General features: G+C 41.0%; 1 protein-coding gene across 2 annotated transcripts in view; it reads right to left on the bottom strand.

Annotated features, from left to right (window-relative positions):
- sik3 (SIK family kinase 3) overlaps positions 1-22,601 on the bottom strand; it is a 361,914-nt gene that overhangs the window by 134,554 nt on the left and 204,759 nt on the right. For both annotated transcript variants that reach the window (XM_059956807.1, XM_059956806.1), the window contains exon 4: positions 15,696-15,857. In XM_059956807.1, coding sequence (XP_059812790.1) covers positions 15,696-15,857 — 162 coding nt within the window. The remainder of the gene's footprint in view (positions 1-15,695; positions 15,858-22,601) is intronic.

Genomic DNA, 22,601 nt, shown 5'->3' with positions numbered 1-22,601 from the left:
TCCACCACCCAATTTGACCACTCACCAATTCGACTTTTCTGGTTGCCTAAGCAGTTCATGGTGATTATTATCACAGTTGAGTATAATCCGCCGCAGACTGATACTGACCTGGCTCTCAAGGAACTGTGCAAGACAATCAGCACCATGGAGATTGTACACCCAGAGGCTGCCTTGTCACCAGTGACTTTAATAGAATATCGTTATCTAAAGTCTGTCCCAAGATTTGTCAACACATCCAGGTGAGCACACGGGGAGATAGCATACTCGACCTTTGCTACTCTCCCTTCCGCAATGCTTACAAAGCGCTCCTTGGTCCACTTTTTTTGGAAGTTTGGAAACCAATCGGTCTCCTTCATAGAGGATTGCTTTGATAACATCAACTGGAATGGCTTTCATGATGAGCATGTCTCTGAGTTCACAGATAGGGTCACAAGCTTCATCTGGAAGTGCATCGATGATGTTGTCCCCCAAAATTCCGTCCCGGTCCATCCAAACCAGAAGCCCTGGATCAACAGTTCCGTGCGTGCAGCACTTATCACGCAGGACAGAAATTACATTGCTGGCAACCAGCAAGACCTCAGTAAATGCAGTGAAACTACAATACAGGGACAAGATCCAGACACAGCTCTCCACCAACAACACACAGCTTATGGCAAGGTCTGCACACCATTGCAGACTTCAAAGCTAAATGCAGAGGAGTTTCCAATATCAATGCCTGTTTCCCAAAGGAACCAAATCTTTTTTACACTCAGTTCGATGTCGCGAACGCTGAGCCCCCAAGGACAGCTGCCGAAGCAACCTGCACCTTGGCCATTTCTGTGGCTGAGTTACGCAGGTGTTTCCAACGAGTGGACAATCACAAGGCTGTGGGACCAGACGGCATCCCAAAGCAGGTAGTCAGGATGTGCACGGCACAACTGGCAGACATTTGTTTACAGACATTTTTAATCTCTCTCTCTCTCTCTCTCCCAGTGTAGAGTGCCCTCTTGCTTCAAAACAACTACCATTGTTCCTGTACCTAAAAAGACCAAGATAACATGTCTGAACGACTGGCATCCTGGTCAACTCACCTCAATAATAAGTAAATGGTTTTGAGAAGCTGGTCAAGGACTACATCTGCAGCATGCTACCACCCACACTAGACCCCCTACAATTCGCCTACTGACCCAACCAATTGACAGATGACGCAATAGCCATAGCTCCAAACACCGTCCTTACACATCTGGAGAAGAAGGAGGATACACATGTGAGAATGCTGTTCTTGGACTACAGTTCAGTGTTCAACACCATAATTCCCTCCAGGCTTGACAAGAAGCTCAGAGATCTCGGCTTTCACCCTGCCTTGTGCAGCTGGATCCTGGACTTCTTGTCAGATTGCCAGCAGGTGGTAAAAGTGGGTTCCCTCACTTCTGCCGCTCAACACAGGTGCCCCTCAGGTCTGTGTCCTAAGCCCCCTCCTTTACTTTCTGTGTACCCATGACTGCGTCGCCACCTACAGCTCCAATCTGTTAATTAAATTTGCTGATCATACTACATTGATTGGCCTTATCTCAAATAATAACGAGGCAGCCTACAGAGAAGTCAACTCCCTGACACAATGCTGTCAAGAAAACAACCTCTCTCTCAATGTTGCAAAAACAAAGGAGCTTGTTGTGGACTACAAGAGGAATGGAGACGGGCTAACCCCTAGTGACATCAATGGTTGAGAGGGTGAACAGCTTCAAGTTCCTTGGCATACACATCACCGAGGATCTCACGTGATCTGTACATACCAGCTGTGTGGTGAAAAAAGCACAACAGTGCCTCTTTCACTTCAGACAGTTGAGGAAGTTTGGTATGGGCTCCCAAATCCTAAGAACTTTCTACAAGGGCACAATTGAGAGCATCCTGACTGGCTGCATCAATGCCTGGTATGGGAACTGTACTTCCCTCAATCGCAGGACTCTGAGGTTGTGAACTTCCCATGATTCAGGACATTTGCAAGGACAGATGTGTAAAAAGGGCCCGTAGGATCACTGGGGACCTGAGCCACTCCAACCACAAACTGTTCCAGCTGCTACCATCTGGGAAACGGCACCACAGCATTAAAGCCAGGACTAACAGGCTCCAGGACACCATCTTTCATCAGGCCATCAGACTAACTAATTCACACTGACACAACTGTATTCCTATGCTATATTGACTGCCCTGTTGTACATAATATTTAATGCAAATTACTACAAATTGCACATTGCACATTTAGACAGAAACTCAAGGTAAAGATATTTGCTTGCCACGTATGTGAAGGATGTAAGAAATAAAGTCAATTCAGTTCAATTCACCCAGGACAATTTACAATGGCTAACTAACCTTCTGATCTGAATGTTACTGGGAAGTGAGAGGAGATTGGAAACCCACAATCACAGGGACAACATGTAGACACACACAAACAGGATCTGAGGTGAGGACTGAAGCTGGGTCAATAGACAGTAGGTGCAGGAGTAGGCCATTCGGCCCTTCTAGCCAGCACCGCCATTCACTGTGATCATGGCTGATCATACACAATCAGTACCCCGTTCCTGCCTTCTCCCCATATCCCTTGACCCCGCTATCTATAAGAGCTCTATCTAACTCTCTCTTGAATGCATCCAGAGACTTGGCCTCCACTGCCTTCTGGGGCAGAGCATTCCACATATCCACCACTCTCTGGGTGAAAAAGTTTTTCCGCATCTCTGTTCTAAATGGCCTACCCCTTATTCTTAAAACTGTGGCCTCTAGTTCTGGACTCACCCATCAGCGGGAACATGCTTCCTGCCTCCAGTGTGTCCAATCCCTTAATAATCTTATATGTTTCAATCAGATCCCCTCTCATCCTTCTAAATTCCAGTGAATACAAGCCCAGTCGCTCCAAGCTTTCAACATATGACAGTCCCGCCATTCCAGGAATTAACCTTGTGAACCTACGCTGCACTCCCTCAATAGCAAGAATGTCCTTCCTCAAATTTGGAGAGCAAAACTGCACACAATACTCCAGGTGTGGTCTTACCAGGGCCCTGTACAGCTGCAGAAGGACCTCTTTACTCCTATACTCAATTCTTCTTGTTATAAAAGCCAGCATGCCATTAGCTTTCTTCACTGCCTGCTGTACCTGCATGCTTGCTTTCATTGACTGATGTACAAGAACACCTAGATCTCGTTGTAATTCCCCTTTTCCTAACTTGACTCCATTTAGATAGTAATCTGCCTTCCTGTTCTTGCCACCAAAGTGGATAACCTCACATTTATCCACATTCAACTGCATCTGCCATACATTTGCCCACTCACCCAACCTGTCCAAGTCACCCTGCATTCTCATAACATCCTCCTGACATTTCACACTTCCACCCAGCTTTGTGTCATCAGCAAATTTGCTAATGTTACTTTTAATCCCTTCATCTAAATCACTAATGTATATTGTTAACAGCTGCGGTCCCAGCACCGAACCTTGCGGTATCCTACTGGTCACAGCCTGCCATTCCAAAAGGGACCCGTTAATCGCTACTCTTTGTTTCCTGTCAGCCAGCCAATTTTCAATCCATGTCAGTACTCTGCCCCCAATACCATGTGCCCTAATTTTGCCCACTAATCTCCTATGTGCGACTTTATCAAAAGCTTTCTGTAATTCTAGATACACTACATCCACTGGCTCTCCCTTGTCCATTTTCATAGTTACATCCTCAAAAAACTCCAGAAGATTAATCAAGCATGATTTTCCCTTCATAAATCCATGCTGACTCGGACTGATCCTTCTACTGCTATCCAAATGTGTCGTAATTTCCTCTTTTATAACTGACTCCAGCATCTTTCCCACCACTGATGTCAGGCTAACTGGTCTATAATTCCCTGTTTTCTCTCTCCCTCCTTTCTTGAAAAGTGGGACAACATTAGCCACCCTCCAATCAGCAGGAACTGTTCCTGAATCTATAGAACACTGGAAAATGATTACCAATGCGTCCACGATTTCTAGAGCCACCTCTTTAAGTACCCTGGGATACAGACCATCAGGTCCCAGGAACTTATCAGCCTTCAGACTCAACAGTCTATCCAACACCGTTTCTTGCCTAATATAAATTTCCTTCAGTTCATCCTTTACCCTAGTTCCTTTGGCCACTATTACATCTGGGAGATTGTTTCTGTCTTCCCTAGTGAAGACAGATCCAAAGTATTTGTTCAACTCATCTGCCATTTCCTTGTTCCCCATAATAAATTCACCCGTTTCTGTCTTCAATGGCCCAATTTTGGTCTTAACTATTTTTTTGCTATTCACATACCTAAAGAAATTTTTACTATCCTCCTTTATATCCTTGGCTAGTTTACCTTCGTACCTCATTTTTTCTTGGAGTATTGCCTTTTTTGTTATCTTCTGTTGCTCTTTAAAAGCTTCCCAGTCCTCCGGTTTCCCGTTCATCTTTGCTATGTTATACTTCTTTTTTATTTTTATAATGCCCTTTACTTCCCTCGTCAGCCACGGCCGTCCCTTACTCCCCTTCCTCTTTCTTCCTCTTTGGAATGAACCAATCCTGCACCTTCTGCATTATTCCCAGAAATACCTGCCATTTTTGTTCCAATGTCTTCCCTGCTAGGGTATTGTTCCATTGAACTTTGGCCAGCTCCTCCATCATAGCTCCATAGTTCTCGTTGTTCAACTGTAATACTGGCACATCCAATTTTCCCTTCTCCTTCTCAAATTATAGGTTAAAACATATCATATTATGGTCACTACCTCCTAATGGTTCCTTTACCTCGAGGTCCCTGATCAAATCCGGTTCATTGCACAACACTAAATCTAGAATTGCCTTCTCCCTGGTAGGCTCCAGTACAAGCTGTTCTAAGAATCCATCTCGGAGGCACTCCACAAACTCCCTTTCTTGGGGTCCAGTACCATTCTGATTCTCCCAGTCTACCTGCATGTTGAAATCCCCTATGACAACTGTATCATTACCTTTGTGACATGCCAATTTTAACTCTTCATTCAACTTACACCCTACATCCAGACTGCTGTTTGGGGGCCTGTAGATAACTCCCATTAGGGTCTTTCTACCCTTAGAATTTCTCAGTTCTATCCATACTGACTCTACATCCCCTGTTTCTATGTCCCCCGTCGCAAGGGGATGAATATCATTCCTCACCAACAGAGCCACCCCACCCCCTCTGCCAGTCAGTCCATCCTTTCGATAAGATGTATATCCTTGAATATTCATTTCCCAGGCCCTGTCCACTTGAAGCCATGTCTCTGTTATTCCCACAACATCGTACTTGCCAATTTCCAACTGAGCCTCAAGCTCATCTACTTTATTCCTTATATTTCGTGCATTCATATATAATACTTTTAATTCGTTACTCCCCTCTCCTTTCTTATCAATTCCTATTTCACTTGGCCATACTGTATGATCTCTTCTTGAGCTTTCTACTCCATTGATTCTGTTGTCCTTTTTAACTTTTCTTATTTTCACTTTCCCTTCAACTCCATCCTTATATTTCCAGTTCATTCCCCTTCCCCCCCCCACCCCACTACTTAGTTTAAACACATCCATGTTGCAGTGGTAAACCTGTCTGCCAGAATGCTGGTCCCCCACCTATTAAGTTGCAACCCACCCCAATTGTACAATTCATCCCTACCCCAAAACAGATCCCAGTGGTCCAAGAATGTAAATCCTTGCTTCCTGCACCAGTTCTTCAGCCACACATTCAGATCCATTATCTCCCTGTTCCTGCCCTCTCCAGCACAAGGAACTGGAAGCAAACCAGAGATAACCACCCTGGAAGTCCTGCTTTTCAGCCTTCTTCTGAGTTCTCTGAAGTCCCGCTGCAGATTGTCCTTCCTCTTCTTCCCGATGTCATTTGTGCCGTCATGCACTACCACTTCCAGCTGTTCACCTTCACCTTTGAGGATTCCCTGCAATCGGTCCATGATGTCCTGGATCCTAGCACCAGGGAGGCAACACACCATCCTTAAATCTCGCCTGTTGCCGCCGAAACCGCTTTCCGTACCTCTTACTATGGAGTCCCCTACTACCATGGTTCTTCCTGATGTCTGACTCCTCTTTGGCACTGTGAGACAGCAGCTCAATTACCTGCACCACTGTACTACCCAGAATTCTTCCATGTGCTCACCACTATTCCCTAGAGGATGCTTAACTACAAAATATCTTTCAAATATAAAATGAAAATCAACAGAACAGTAGATGCTAGAAATCTGTTAGTACTATAAGACTTTGGAACAGAGTTGGGCCATTTGACCCATTAAGTCTGCTCCACCATTCACTTATGGCTGATCCTTTCCTCACACCCCTGCCTCCTTAGCCCCATTCCCAAGCCTTTGTCCTGTAACCTTTGATGTCATGGCCAATCAAGAACTTCTCAATCTCTGCCTTAAATACACCTAACAACCTGGCCTCCATAGCTCCCTGTGGTAACAAATTCCACAAATTCACCACCCTCTGCCTAAAGAAATTTCACCACATCTCTGCTTTAAATGGACACCCCTCTATTCTGAGACTGTGCCCTCTTGTCCTAGACTCCCCCACCATGGAAAACATCCATTCCGCATCTACTCTGTCTGGGCCTTTCAACATTTGAAAGGTTTCAGTGAGATTCCACCCCATCCTTCTGAATTCAGCGAGTACAAACCCAGAGCCATCAAACATTCCTCATATGGTAACCTTCCATTCCTGGAATTATCCTTGTGAACCTTCTCTAAAACCACTCCAATGCCAGCACATCTTTTCTTAGATGAGGAGCCCAAAACTGTTCACAATACTCAAGGTGAGGCCTCAACAGTGCCTTATAAAGCCTCAGCATCACATCCTTGCTGTTGTATTCTAGACCTCTTGAAATGAATGATAACATCACATTTGCCTTCCTCACCAGCGACTCAACCTGCAAATTAACCTGTGGGGAGTTCTGCACAAGGACTCCCGAGTTCCTTTGCATCTCAGATTCTTGGATTTTCTCCCCAGTTAGAAAATAGTCGGCACATGTATTTCTTCTACAAAGTGCATGAGCATTCATTTCCCAACACTGTATTTCATTTGCCACTTTCTTGCCCATTCTCCTAATCTGTCTAAGTCCTTCTGCAACCTCCTTGTTTCCTCAACACGACCTGCACCTCCACCAATCTTCGTATCATCCGCAAACTTGGAAACAAAGCCATCTATTCCATCATCTAAAACATTGACATACAGCCTAAAAAAGTGGTCTCAACACCAATCCTTGCTTAACACCACTAGTCACTGGCAACCAATCAGAAAAGGATCCTTTTATTTTCACTCACTGCCTCCTACCAATCAGCCAATGCTCTAACCATGCTGGAATTTTCCTGAAATACCATGGGCTCTTAACTTGGTAGGCAGCCTTGTCTGCGGCACCTTGTCAAACTCCTTCTGAAAATCCACTGCATCTCCTTTATCTCCTCAAAGAATTCCAACAGGTTCGTCAGGCAAGTTTATCCCTTAAGGAAACCACGCTGACTTTGCCCTACCTTGCCCTGTGTCACCAAGTACTCTATAATCCCATCCTTAACAATTGACTCCAACATCTTTCCAACCACTGAGGTCAGGCTAACTGGTCTGTAATTTCCTTTCTGCTGCCTCCCTCGTTTCTTAAAGAGTGGTGTGACATTTGTAATTTTCCAGTCCTCTGGAACCATGCCAGAGTCCAATGATTCCTGAAAGATCACTACTAATGCCTCCACAATCTCTACCACCACTTCTGTCATTACCCTAGGGTGCAATTCATCTGGTCCGGGTGACTTACGCACCTTTAGGTCTTTCAATTTTTTTGAGCACCTTCTCCCTTGTCATATTAACTGCATTCACTTCTCTTCCCTCACACCTGCCTCACTGTTAGTGTCTTCTACAGTAAAGACCATTAGTTAACAGTCAGCAGTTAATGTTTCAGGTCTGAAATACTTCAACAAAGGTTTTGCACCTGAAGCATTAACCTGTTTAGCAATCTCTTTGATCACTTTGCACTAAAATATCTTTGCAAATATGACAAATATGAAATAGTGTGGTGGGAAATGTATGAAAATGTATTTTGGTAAAAGTAACAGAAGTGCAAACTATTATCTAAATGGGGAGAAGGTTCAAACATCAGAGGTTCAAAGGGACTTTGACAAAGGGAATTTCTAACTCCTCCCTCCTTTGCTCTTTTTTTCATTCCCCATTCTGTCACTCCTTCTTTTCACCTACCCATCTCCTCCCTCTGGTTCACCTCCTCTTTCCCTTTTTCAATGGTCCACTCTCCTCTCTTATTAGATTCCTTCTTCTTCATCTATTTACTTCTTTCACCTATCACCTCCCAGCTTCTTACTTCATCCCCATCCCCAACCCACCCACCTTCCCCCTCACCTGTCAGCTTGTACTCCTTCCCCTCACCCTACCTTCGTTTCATGGCTCTGCCCTCTTTTTTTATCCAGTCCTAATGAAGGTCGTTGGTCCAAAACATAGACTGAACTTGCCCCTTCATAGATGCTGCCTGATTGCTGAGTTCCTCCAGCACTTTGTGTGTGTTGCTCAAGATTTCCAGCATTAGCAGAATCTTGTGTTTGTGACTAAAATGGACTCTGTTTATTTGGTTCTTTCTTATGAATGATGTGTGGAATTTATGTTTTTGTTTTCCTTGTGAATCCTGCTTACCTGATGCTATGTCCCTGTGATGCTACTGCAAGTAAGTTTTCCATTGCATCTGTGCACACATGTACTTGTGCAGATGAAAATAAACTCAACTTTGACCTGTTTCTCTTTTGATCCTGGGACTCATTCATATTTTTTCTAAAAATAGGTCAAGCTCAGAGCATAAAAACCAGTTTAAAAAATTTCATTCCAAATTTCTTCAGAAATTGAAATCTGTAAATCTTGTTCCCAAAGATTTTTGATTTTGTCTAAAGAATCATTTCTCATTCCCATCAACATATCATAAATATTGGATATTGAACCATTATAAACATTTATAAACAGGTTAATACTTCATCGTTATGTTCCTGTCATTCCCTCATACAATTTAACATGGTCCATAAGGCTTATACGACGAAGGATAAGCTATCTCGGTTTTTATATGGCTATATCTCCCTACTGTGATAGGTGTAGCATGGAGAAACTTCGTTCATTCATATGTTTTGGACATGCCCAAGTCTTGAAAAATATTGGAAGGAAGTATTCCAAACTTTTTCTGTACTTTTTAAAATAAATTTTAAGTCTAATCCTTTGACCGCCTTATTTGGTATCATTTTGAAGACATCTGACTTGCACATTCTGGCTTTTATCTCTCTTATGGCTAGGAGGGCACTCTTGCTTAAATGGAAGGATGCTACTCCGCCTAATCATGCTCAGTGGTTACAGCCTGTTATGGCATGCTTAAATTTAGAAAAGATTCATTGTTCAATTTCTGAATCTAACCAAAATTTTCAAAACTTGTGGGGACCGTTATTGAATTATTTTCAAAACCTTTGATTTCCCATTGAAGTACAGATGCTGGTTAATAGCATATTTCACTATCTGATAAGGTTTTTTTTTTCCCTTTTTCTCTTTACCATACAGCTTCAGCTTTGGTAGTGGGTATACACTTTTTTTTCTATATATATATAAAATTTATTCATATCTCAACATATGAATTAATCTAATCTACATGAATATAGGGTAAGGAGTTCGTCAATGTGATTCAAATATAATGTATTTTGTATGATTATATCTTTCTTTTGTTTTATAATATGTATTTTCTTGAACTTTGTATTCTTCTATGTAGAAATTAATAAAAACATTGAAAGAGTATAAAAACTAAAAACAAAGTCTCAAAAAAATTACAAACTCTTTGCTTGGTTTACGTAGGACCATGAAATAACTTTCATTTACTGAGTAAAATAAAAAGCAAATCCAAATATACTTCATATATTTTATTCATACCAGTATATTATTGGGCACCACGTTCATTTTGGGGATTCAACACAAAATGCTAACGTATCACTAGCTGCACAACCATCTTCTAATCTGTGATACACTATTATTTAAAGAACTAATAATTTGAAGTTATTTGCTGATATCAAAGTAGCTTGAAATTTAACCTTGAGCAAAAAGAAAACAACTATGTGCCAACAGACAGTTCTAACCATGAACAAAATAGAAAAGTAAATACAATATTGTGATTTATAGGCATTACAGTAGCTATTTATGGAATGCTCAGGGTTCATAGAAAATAAAAATTCTCTGTACACTGCAAATACTTTCAGAACAGAGGGATGTTATTAAATTTCCTTTTCTTTATCCCAATGAATGTAATTACTCATAACTGCATGCATATATGTAGGAACATATTTGAATCTCTTGAGCCTGGATTTTCATGAAAAGTAAAACAGCTTGGTCTTTAAAAAGAAACATGCCAAAAAAAAATAGACACACAATTTATAATTCAGGAAAGTTCCACAGTTATCAGAGAGTTTCCATAAAGATGAAAATGAAGTTTAAAACATACTCCACCAACCACCCAGTCTACAATAATGGCAACTACGAAAATGTAAAACTGATCCAGGAATAATTTTAGTGCATTCCATTCATGCATGCACAATCCTGCCAGCAGAATTTACACATTTCCTCACAAAAGTGTAAATCTGCACCTAGTGATTATCAATACAAAAATCTTGGAATGGTACAGGGGCATAAAAGCTTGGATTAGTGAGTGACATTGAGTACCTGTAGATCAAGTTTTCTAAAGTTAGCATAGCATTGTGGATACCTGCCATCAGTGAAAATATGAATATTAACAATTATTTTAAATAGAATTTTGAGCTCAAAAACTATCTATACAAGTTTCATAAACAGAATCTCTAACACTTAAAATATTTCTTTGTCTTACAATGCCAACTTTACCTTTTGTCCACTAAAGGCTAATAGTGGCTTGCTGCTTCTAAGTTATATTTGTAATTGAAAGCAAACCTTTCCAGCTAAGCAATAGATTTCAAGGGAAACAAATACATTGGGCAGCACATGATGGAAAACAATCACTTTGAAATTTTTATCACCTCAAAAACATGGCAAACCTATACAGTACAAAGAGCTCATGATAGTGTTGGGAAACATTTTTTCTTTTTGCATAAAATGAAATAAACCACAGTAGTAGAAGCAGATGCATTGGGCGATTTAAGAGACTCGAAGATACACATATGGATGACAGAAAACTGATGGGTTATGTGGGAGGGAAGGGTTAGATTGATCTTGGAGTAGGTTAAAAGGTTAGCATAATATAGTAGACTGAAGGGTCTATACTGTTCTATATTTTATGATTTCTCTAGAGCTTTGGAGGCTGAGGGGTAACCTGATAGAAATATATAAAAATATGAGAGACACACAGATAGGGTAGATAGTTCTTTTCCAGCTGAAAATGCCAAATACTAGAGAGTTTAAGATCAGAGGGGGAAAGCTTAAAGAAAATCTGTAAGGCAAGTTTTTATTTTACAGAAAGTGGTAGGTGCCTGGAATGTGCTGCCAAAGAAGGTGATAGAAGCAAACATGATGACAATCTTTAAGTTGCATTTAGATAGACGCATGAACAGGAAGAGACCAGAGGGATAAGAATCATGTGCAAGAAGATGGCATGAGCACAGAGGTCAGCACAGATTTAATGGGCCACAAAATCTGTTCTATGCTGCAACGTTCTATGTTTTACACTCTTCACTGATAGAACCATGTACAAAAAGTGGTACAATTTGCTAGCTGGCTACAGGTGCAAACTGAATGTCCTTTACAAACCTATAACCATCATTACACCAACTGACAGGTCAAACCCACAATTGTCATTTCCAGCTTCTGCAGGTCCAAGTTAATGAAGAAGCATTGAACATGCAATGAAAATTTCTGGTATAACCTATTCCAACCCACAGTATGCAGCCATTCTCAATTACATGGAGCTTGAAGTATAAATTAGCAGCATAGCAGGTTGGTGTGAACCGGGAACTGTAACAAAATAGCTCCTGCTTCCTCAGAGAATAACCAGTTTTAAATAATTCCATTTCCCCCGCTATATGAAGAGACAACATTCAACAGCATATTTTGCCAGACTGCTCCAAGACACTTCACTGCCCTACTGTTTGCTCTTAACATTGAGCCTCCTTATCATATTCAATATTTCTACACTCCAAACTAATTTCCTGAGTTTTTTCTCCATCTAATACTTCTCTTGGTGGTATGCATGGGGATGGGCTGTAGGCATAAAAGACATTATAGAGGCCAAGCAGCAAGAGTCAGTGAAGAGCTTATCTACTCAGAGTCTACAGGGCCTGTGCACTTTTCTAGGTTACAATATCTAAGTAGATATCCTCCTGCAACCTCACACAAACTCTGATAAGAGTGAAATTGAAAATGCCAGCACTGGAAATCTGAACTCAAACAAAAAGGAAATGTTGGAAACAATTACAACTGATAATGTGAAGCATTTTCCTATTCATCCCTCTGATGTCTTGGGAATACAGTGAATCCCCATGTTACAGAGTTGCACTCCTAAAAAGCTGTTCATATCGTAATTTTCCATAGTGCAAACCCTTGATTAAAACTGATAAAATTTATCGTTTCTGTTATATTGTTTCTCCCCCTCACGTGAACTCTGAAAGAGGGAACTTTTGTTCTGTATTTCAAAATATTTAGTAGTGATTTGTGAGATCCTTGAGGCTAAATTTCTGTGACCTAAACTACTGTACAGGGCATTCTTAAATAGTGTCATCCTCCAGCAGGTAGAAAAAGCTAGTCATTTGAAATATTGTGAAATATTGGTAGCTTGGGCTGGCTACTTGAGAGTTGGGTTGATCACCAAGCTTAGCAAAATGATTGCAGATGCTTTGGCTCCAATCGAGAAGCCATCATCAGTGCACAGTTGAGGATGTTGTCTCTTCAGAGTGCCGGCTTATATACTCCTCCGGGGTCTAATCAATATCCATTCGGACCCCAGAGTATATAAGCAGGCATTCTGAGGAGAAAATACCCTCAATTGCACACTGATGATGGCTTCTCGATTGGAGCTGAAACACGTGCAAACATTTTGCCAAGCTCGGCAATCAACCAATCTTCCAAATGCTGGTTATGTTGCGAGGATGTCCCTTTAATGATGAGTTTGCATCTACAAGTGCAAGTCCTGGCAACATGTCAATACAACAGCATGCAAAGAAACAATGCTGATCTGAGAACTACACAACTGAAGAGTGAATTCTTCATGGGCACAAGGACAACAGGATGATGTTTTAATACCATTAAAACATCAAAGCATTTTAGAGCTTATGTTATCTTCAGTTATACTCCAATGAAATTTTCACTTCACTCGTGTATATTTGTCATAATCTTAAAATTTCTTCTCATTATATTTTGTTTACCAACATCAAAGGCCAATAGAAAATAGGGAAGGGGTGGAAAGAGAGCACAAAACAGAGCAAGTCAAGAAAATTTCAAATACTATTCAAACATGTAAAAGGTTAACAAAGAGCTAAGCTACATATTATTAGTTAAAATTGATGTTAACAGGAAAACTGGCGTTAACAGGAAATTAATTAAAAATGATTTAAAGGATTTAAAGGCATGTAAAATATTATGAATTAACAGTCTGCTTTAACAGGCCTGGCAAGAACTATCACATTCTGCCAACAGAATTTAGAACATTTGGCTACAAGCTAAGCCAAAACAGTTTATAAGAATGAAGGTCTGTTTTATGGAACAGTGGAGCCAGGCTCAGCTCAAGGTTACTGTGAGCAAGATGCATGCCGATCTGCTGCCAATTCAAAACATTAGCACAGGTTTCACAGCAATTCTTATTGAATGAAGGCTTCAATTTTAAGATTATTAATAAAGAATGTCAAATTATCCTTAAGATGCATACTTGCACAAATTCTACCTGGTCTATTTCAACCAAATATCTAAATCAAGGTGCTATCCAAACAAAGCAGCGAGTTAAAAAATCTGAGCAATTGATTTCATTTCTAAAGAAACATTGATCAGGGGTGAAAATAAAATCAACCACTAAGGTAAAAGCAATGCTTTGTGTCTGGAAGTACAAATTAAAATAGATTAGTGTAGCATTTGTGCTCGCTGTTAATGAAATCATCCAAGTTACTGCAGTAATTATAATCCTTCATTTTCTAAGCTCTCATAGGGTTCTTCTTATACCAATCAAAAACGCAAAATATGCACTAAAGCAGGGATTCCCAACCCTTTTTTGTGTCATGGACCAATAACATTAAGCAAAGGGTCCATGGACCCCAGGTTAGGAAACCCTGCACTAAAACCTGTGAGCATCAGTGGGCTTATAAAAGATAGAGGCTACTTCTATAAACCCAATGATTCTCACGACGACCTGGATTATTCCTCACCCCACCCTGTCATTTGTAAAGATATCATCTCCTTCCTCAGTTCCTCCGTCTCTGCCGCATCTGCTCTCAGGATGAGGCTTTTCATTCAAGAGCTAATGAGATATCCTACTTCTTTAAAGAAAGGGCTTCCCTTCCTCCACCATCAATGCTGCCCTCACTCACACCTCTTCCATTTCACACATGTCTGCTCTTACCCCATCCTCCCGCCACCCTACCAGGGATAGGGTTCCTCTTGTCCTCACCGACCACCTCATCAGCCTCCACGTCCAGCACATATTTCTCCGTAACTTCTGCCACCTCCAATGGGATCCCACCACCTAGCACATCTTTCCCTCCACTCCCCCGTCCCACTTTCTGCTATCCACAGGGACTGCTCTCTGTATGAAACCCTTGTCCATTCATCCCTCCTCACTGATTTCCCTCCTTACAAGTGGAACAAGTGCCACACCTGCCCCTACACCTCCTCCCTCACTACCATTCAAGGCCCTGAACAGTCCTTCCAGGTGAGGCAACACTTCACCTGTGTGTCTGTTGGGGTCATTGTCTGTGCTTGGTGCTTCTGGTGTGGCCTCCTGTACATTAAGTGAGACCTGATGTCAATTGGGAGATCGCTTCATCAAACACCTACACCACAAAAAGCAGGATCTCCCAGTAGCCACTTATTTCAATTCTACTTCCCATTCCGACATATCAGTCTATAGCCTCCTCTACTGTCGTGATGAGGCCACACTCAGGTTGGAGGAGCAACACCTTAAATTGCTTCTGGGTAGCCTCCAACCTGATGGCAAAAACATCAATTTCTCAAACTTCCGGTAATTGCCCCCTTTCCTTCACTATTCCTCATTCTCGTTTCCCTCTCTCACCTGATCTTCTTACCTGCCAATCACAACCTTTCTTCCATGTCTTCCGTCCTTGCCTATCAGATTCCCGTTTCTCCAGTCCTGCATCTCTATTACCAATCAATTTCCCAGCTCCTTACTTTACCCCCTCCCCCTCTCCCGGTTTCACCTATCACCTACCACCTTGTACTTCTTACTCCTCTCCCACCCCTCACCTTCTTACACTGACTTCTCCTCTTTCTTTCCAGTCCTGATGAGGGGTCTTAGCCCGAAACATTGACAATTTAAGCCTTTCCATAGATGCTGCTTGGCCTACTGAGTTCCTCTGGCATTTTGTGTATGTTGGTTTGGATCTCCAGCAGATTTTCTCATGTTTGTGATACATTTGTATTGTGTGCTGACCATTCAATGCTCTGATTCAAATGTTTCAATCCATGCAAACTAATTCATATCAAATTTAGTAGTTTACAAACAATGGCAAATTAAAATCTATGTACCTGCAATCTTTATGTTAAGGTTAGCATCCAGGAGTAAGTTTTCAGCCTTTAGATCTCTATGTACAATGTTTCGACAGTGACAAAAATGGACAGCTGCAACAATTTGCTTGAATTTCTTTCTGGCTTCCTTCTCTGCCATTCGTCCATGGGCCACAAGGTGATCTACATTTTTGAAAAATAAGAGGGAAAGGAGGCACAGTGTCAGGTACATGAATTAAACAACAGCTGCAGCAAGTGACACCTCACATCTTTCTGTCAGTAACTGTGATGATACTAAACAACAATCATATAAAAATTAGTCTTTGGTAAATTTATTAAGACCAAAAGCTATATACTTTTTTTTATGCACCACTGCATTATTTCCCTGAACAACTAACAGATATTTTTGTTTTAATCAACATGAAAAAATTAATGCAGAGAATAGGAACAATTCATTAGCTTGAAGGCAAGTCCATCGTATCTAATACATATTTTAGAAAAGCCAATTATAATTAGCACACAAACACGATTTCAGTAGTTTTATTGGTTCAAAGTAAAATACTATGTATAATTTTAAAGGACCATGCTGTCTCCTGAAAAGACCATTGCCTCTAACAACAGAAATCATGTTCAACACAAGACCAAATGGATTTTTTCATTCAGATTGCAACAAGCTGAGATGCCAGAACCTAGACAGCTCAGTTTAGGCTAGGAGAGAAAAAGCAAACAGTAAACGGTCTCCCTTTGCCAGACTGAGCCATCATATCTCCTGGTAGGATTTCAAATGCAACATTTACAGCAAGCAGAAGAACTGGGAATCTACAATTAATGGGATGTTTTCCTTAAGGATATTATATACATTTAAACAGAGGAAAACTACAACAATACCAAACATGCAGCTATGCAGACTTGAGTTTAATGCACATTTTTGACAAAGTAGTATTGGAAATTTAGTTTTCCCAAATTAATTCACTATGAGAGACTTCAGAATAGCTGAATTTAGTAGTTATTCATAGTTAGCTTGAGAAGGATATTGCCACTTTAACAAGATTCATGGCTTTCTCCCTGAACTGCTGCATTCCTTGCTCCTATGCTGCTACCAACTGTAGAATGTACAGATTCTTAAGCAAGCAACAATAAATGAACAATGACAGCATTTAAGTTAGGACAAAGTACAAGTTGGAGGGAGACCATGAAGTGATAGACTTCTTGGAGGGAGAGTCACAGGAATGAAATGGCCCTTTAAGATTATACATTCAGCCCTTCAAATGTCTCACCCCACACCTCCATTCATAGGGCCTTCTTGGAGGAATTTCCTTTTTAACCCAACCAGAAAATTCCATGCTAACAATTAATGGCAACCAAGCAGAATATATAATTTTCTTTCAGAATATCATACACAGCTTTCAAGATGAGTACACGCAGTACTGATTGACCGTTCATACACTGATCAGTTTTATGATAGTTGTGAAAAAAACTATGTTGTGACATGTTTGGCACAGCTTTGTGGGCTGTAGGTTTTCTGTTTCACTGCAGACAGAACACAGCTGCTAAGCAAAGCAGTCACCTAGATTGGACTTCATATTATCGATGTAGAGGAGGCCACATCAAGAGCATCAAATAAGGTAGACAAGGTGAGACATTACCTTGTCTGAAAGGGCTGCTCTGTCCATGAATGGAGATGAGAGAGTTGGTGTCTGAGCAGGATCAGTCCAGGGATACCTTTAGTCTAGGTGAAGGGCCTCGACCCAAAACATTGCCTGTCCATTTCCCTCCCAAATGTTGCCTGACCCATTGCGTATTTCCAGCAGCTCTTCTTTTTTTCCTCAATACAAATATTTCTTTCTTTTTCAAACACTACTTTCAAAAATGCACTGCTAAAATTGGGCATTGAGTTCAGTGTCACAAGAATACAGTTTTCCAATGAGACCTCAGTCATTCAGCAGCATCATCAGGGTGTGCACTTTCACTCCAAGGTAGTAGCATTTCAAAACCTATCAGCGCCAACAACTCGAGCTTTATGGTTCAGAGACACATTTCTATTAAGTGTAGTTATCGAAAATTTGGACTAAAGCAAGAAATCAGATTTGTGGTCAAGATTAGTCACGATCTAATCAAGAGCAGACTCTCAAATGGGTACAATGGTTTATTCTTGTTCCTATATTGCTAGGTTTATATGATTCCAAATTCAAAGCATTCCAGATGTTACAAAATAGGATCTGATGATATCAGTCTGGGAAATATTTCACTTTTACATGAAATACTAAACTGGTAAAATAAATCAAAGGGTAGGATGTACCGACAGACTGATGCTCTGCCAAGAGATGAATAAAGTGATAGCTGTAAAAGTTTATGTTTTAGTAAATCTACAAATTGCTACAAAATTGAATTGCATGGAAATTCACAAAATCTGAAAGCAAGGTCCATCCGCTATCAATTATATTAAATTTTTGTTAATGCAGTGTGCATTTGATTCTGGATTTTAAAAATGATTTTAACTGTAAAATGTAAAGGAAGTTACAATTTTATGAAGGCATTCCCTCAAGTCCAAGAAGCACAATTTGTAAGTACTTACCTCAACACCAATATAGCCTACATTATGAAATTTGTCTAGATCAGAAAATACATTTGCACATCATTCTCTTTTGATAAAGCCACTCAATTCTACAGGATCATTCATAAATGTAGGATTGCTATCATTTAGGATCACTTCAAATTCTTTTCTAGATCCTTCGTCTATGCCTTAGATTCAGCCCATACATGTTGCAAGTTTGTACAAAGGTTTATTTGTCACAAAGTTTATTATCACCAATTTAATTCCTTCTGCTGCATTCTACTTCCCAACCTAAGAAAAGCAACCATCTCCCAAGGTTCTATTTCTAAATATTTTTAATTTACTTCTTGGATTTTCCTCCCTTTCAAACCCAAGGGGTATTTCTTCAGGAGACATCTGAACCTCATGCTCCATTCTATTGAAACTCTACCAAATTTTCCACCTGGCCTCTGTAGTTCTGAACATGACCCCATTTCTAATTTTCTTGTCCTTTCCAAATTCTCCAAACATAACATACATCCGTGGTCTTCGTTTCAACTCCTTGTGTAAATGTCTCCAATCAACGTTCCACCCTTGTTATGGTACTAAATTAATTTCAACAGAAGTTACACTATGCATCATTAACTAAAGTGCATTGTCCCCGTTTCATCACACTGCAATTTCTCATATTTATGAATTCTTTGTTATGGTCAAGCATTCCTCCACTGCCCCTCTACTGTGAATCAGTAGAACTAACTCCTGTTTGTTGACTTCATAGTACAACCAAAGCATCTTTCAATGCTCTCCAATGATCCATTTCTAGCAGCATTCTTTTCATCTAAGTGCTACCCTTTAAATCCAGTCACAAATTCCACATATCAGTCAGGCCCTGCTAAATCGAATTCCACCACATTCTCTTCAATCTGAGCTTCTAACTTCACATCCTTCCCATCATTGGTAACTACAGACACACCATATCAATCCACCTCATACCAGTATACTTATTATTGTAAGCTTTATTGACACTTGTGTCACCTGTAGACTTATTATCTAAACACTCCCCAGGCTCGTATATCATCCTCAACTTTCACGTTACTTATATTCTTCCCCTTACTCAATACATGTCAAATCATCCTTCTCAGTTCTTCAGGGCCTCTAATGAAAAAGAGAAGCTAAAATCAATCATGTGTCAGGGAGAACCCAACAATAACAGCAGAAAAATCGGAAATGGAATTAGACATTGTTGGGCATAGCACATTAGAAAATATACAGAAGGAGAAAGAAGAGGATCAGCAATAATTATAAGGGATAATTTAATAGCAGTGAAAAGGAAGACAAAAAATAGATTCCATACAAAGACTTGAGGATCAGTCACATTAAAAGGCATAAACTATATAAGGTAGTGGTCGCCAACCCATCGATCGCAATCAACTGGTCAATCTTCGAGACTTTCCCAGTAGATCGCGAAAAAAAAAATAAATAAATACACAAATACTGTTGAGAGATTGTTTCCGGGTTGTGGGATTTTAGTTCTGTTCTCTCTGCCCAGTGCGCATGCGTGTAGCTTCCCCGCCATGCACTACACTGTGTAATTCAGTGGTCCCCAACTACCGGGCCGCAAGGAAACGATATGAGTCAGCTGCACCTTTCCTCATTCCCTGGCACGACCACTGTTAAACTTGAACCCACGCAAGGTCATCAGTCACCTAAACGCAGTGATACCCTTGCAACAGGGATCACTGGTTGGCCTCGTGTGGCCGGCAAGAAGCGCCATTGCTACTGGCCTGGAGCGCGGACAGATGGGTCCCCTCTAAACCTTTTCAGCACACTGAATGCTCGTGGAGAACCCTGTGCTAAAATATTCGCAGACGACCTAATTCAGGCTCAGGGTTTCATAAGTAGCAGAGCAGCTATCGCGCTGCGATCTACTGAAACAAACTTTTGTCGGCCGATAGATCCTACCGGGGTGAGGGGGGGGGGGCGGGCGCATGTCCTGTCGCACTCCTCACTCGGTCACTCTTTCCAGACTGCAACTGCCATGGGGACCTCCGGCCCTGACTTTGTCCTCTCACCCCACCCATGACCAGCTGCACCTGGCCAAGGCGACTGGTGGTGGGCAGGCAGGAGGCTGTCTAATGAGGCAATAAAGCACTCAAAACTGCTTCGGCACCTTGAGTCCAAGCACCCTGCACTTAAAGACAACCCGTTGAGATTTTTCAGCAGAAAAAAAAAACGTGAGCAAGCGGAACAGCAACTAAATGCCGAGAGCCACGAAAACTAAATTGCAGAATAGACTGGACATAAGGAATCTGCTTCGAGTATCGCTGTATTCCGGTCATGTTTAACAACCCCCCCCCCCCCCCCCCGCCACCCCGTCGGCCAGTCCACAAGAATATTGTTATTATTAAACAGGTCTGCGGAGCAAAAAAAGGGGTGGGTACCCCTGGTGTTTATACATTATTTCTACTTCCGGGTTGTGGGGTTTTACTTCCGGTCTTTTCTGCCCCGGTGCACATGCATATAACTAATCGATCTGGGATCGATCTTGCCTTTCATTAAGGCCAAGGTAGGGGATCTTGGGCTTAAAAAGGTTGGTGACCACTAACATAAGGCTACGCAAGGTAGGTGAAAGAATTATGCAAATTGAGGAAGTGAGTCAAAAAGCATACAGGGGGAATTTCACCCACTGCAATTTTAACTAGAGAATCTAGGAAAAAGATAAGAGTTTTTACTACACATACCTAATAAATCTTTATGAAAAGATGTAGTGCCAAAAAACAAGCCAACATGATACCTACATTTATGGAGAGAGAACAGATCCAGAGAATCTAAACCAGTCAGTTTAATACTGCATTGAAAAATAATGGAATTCCTATTAAAGGTGATAATTGAAGAACAACTGGAAAAAAAATTATGAATAGTCAGCATCAATTTCAAAAAGAAAAAAATTTGTTTCAAATGAAGACAGTAAAACAAAGTAGGTACTGATAAAATTAAACAATATGCCAAAGGAATTCAGTGACTTGATCAAGGAGCCGCTGTGTGGGAAAGGAATTGTCAATGTTCCCGGTTGAAAACCTGGATTAGGACAGGCTCAGGCCTGGATATCAATAAAGCACATAGATTTCATAAAATACACCATGATAGGTCTATAAGTAATATTGGAGAATGCAAAGCCATAAAACAAGCAGCAGAATGAATTTCTCATGGGCTTCAAGATGGAAGACAGGGTAGTCATTCACAGTGGGAAATGCATTGAGTTTTACCATTCCCATTAATAATTTAAACCCTATGAGTCAGAAACAAACTTTCTGAATTTTCAGATGATACCTTTTTTTAAAAGAATAGTGCACAAATGCTCAATACCAAATCAAGTCAAGTTTATTGTCATTTCGACTATAAACTGCTGGTACAGTACACAGTAAAAACGAAACAACGTTCCTCCAGGACCCTAGTGCTACATGAAACAACACAAAACTACACTAGACTATATGAGACAACAGAAGGCTACACTAGACTACGTAAAACAACATAAAAACTGCACTAGACTACAGCCCTGCACAGGACTACATAAAGTGCACAAAACAGTGCAAGGAAGTACAATAATTAATAAACAAAACAACAGGCACAGTAGAGGACAAATTACAATACAGGTAGTCCCCGAGTTACGAGCATCTGACTTACGGACAACTTGCACTTACGCACTGAGGAAGGAAAATCCCGTCCGCCATTTTAAGTCAGATCGCGACGCATCCGCTATTTTAAGTTGTTGCCGTTGTCACTGTGTTGAATGTTTAACTTTGTATTTGGTTTAAATTTTTCTTAGTAAGATTCACCCTGACCCCGCCCCACACCCCACCTCCGTTGTGGTTGGCTGGTGGCGCAGTGAGATCAGTGCCGAGCTCGAGAACGGAGTTTCCCGAGTTTGATGCAGTGACAGACCACTTCCGTGCCGGGTTGATGTCGAGCTTGCAACTCGACCTCGTAAAAAAAGAACACTGTCACCTCCAGTTTAAATTCCCACGCGGAATATTGTGGCGAATCAAATACCCAAACCTAGCACATTGTCCCATTTAACCTGTCACAGTGCGGTGGTCCTTAGGACCCAACGGACCTTGGGAGCCATCAGAGCTCAGGACCTGCTGCCCACAGTGTTTCTGTTCAATTGACGGGAAGCGATCGCAATTGAAAATAAAGTGGAAATAATAAAACGTTTGGAAAGAGGTGAAACACCATCAGTTATTGGAAAAGCATTAGGCTACAGTCAGTCAATGATCAGAACAATTTTAATGGATAACGGATAAAGTGAGAATAATGGAGCATGTGAAAGGCCCTACCCCAATGAAATCTACAATTATTACTAAGCAACGCAGTGGTTTAATTATTGGAAAACA

This window comes from Hypanus sabinus, chromosome X2, assembly GCF_030144855.1.
Source record: "Hypanus sabinus isolate sHypSab1 chromosome X2, sHypSab1.hap1, whole genome shotgun sequence".
Classification (NCBI taxonomy): Eukaryota; Metazoa; Chordata; class Chondrichthyes; order Myliobatiformes; family Dasyatidae; genus Hypanus; species Hypanus sabinus.
This window is presented reverse-complemented; position numbering and strand designations above follow the sequence as displayed.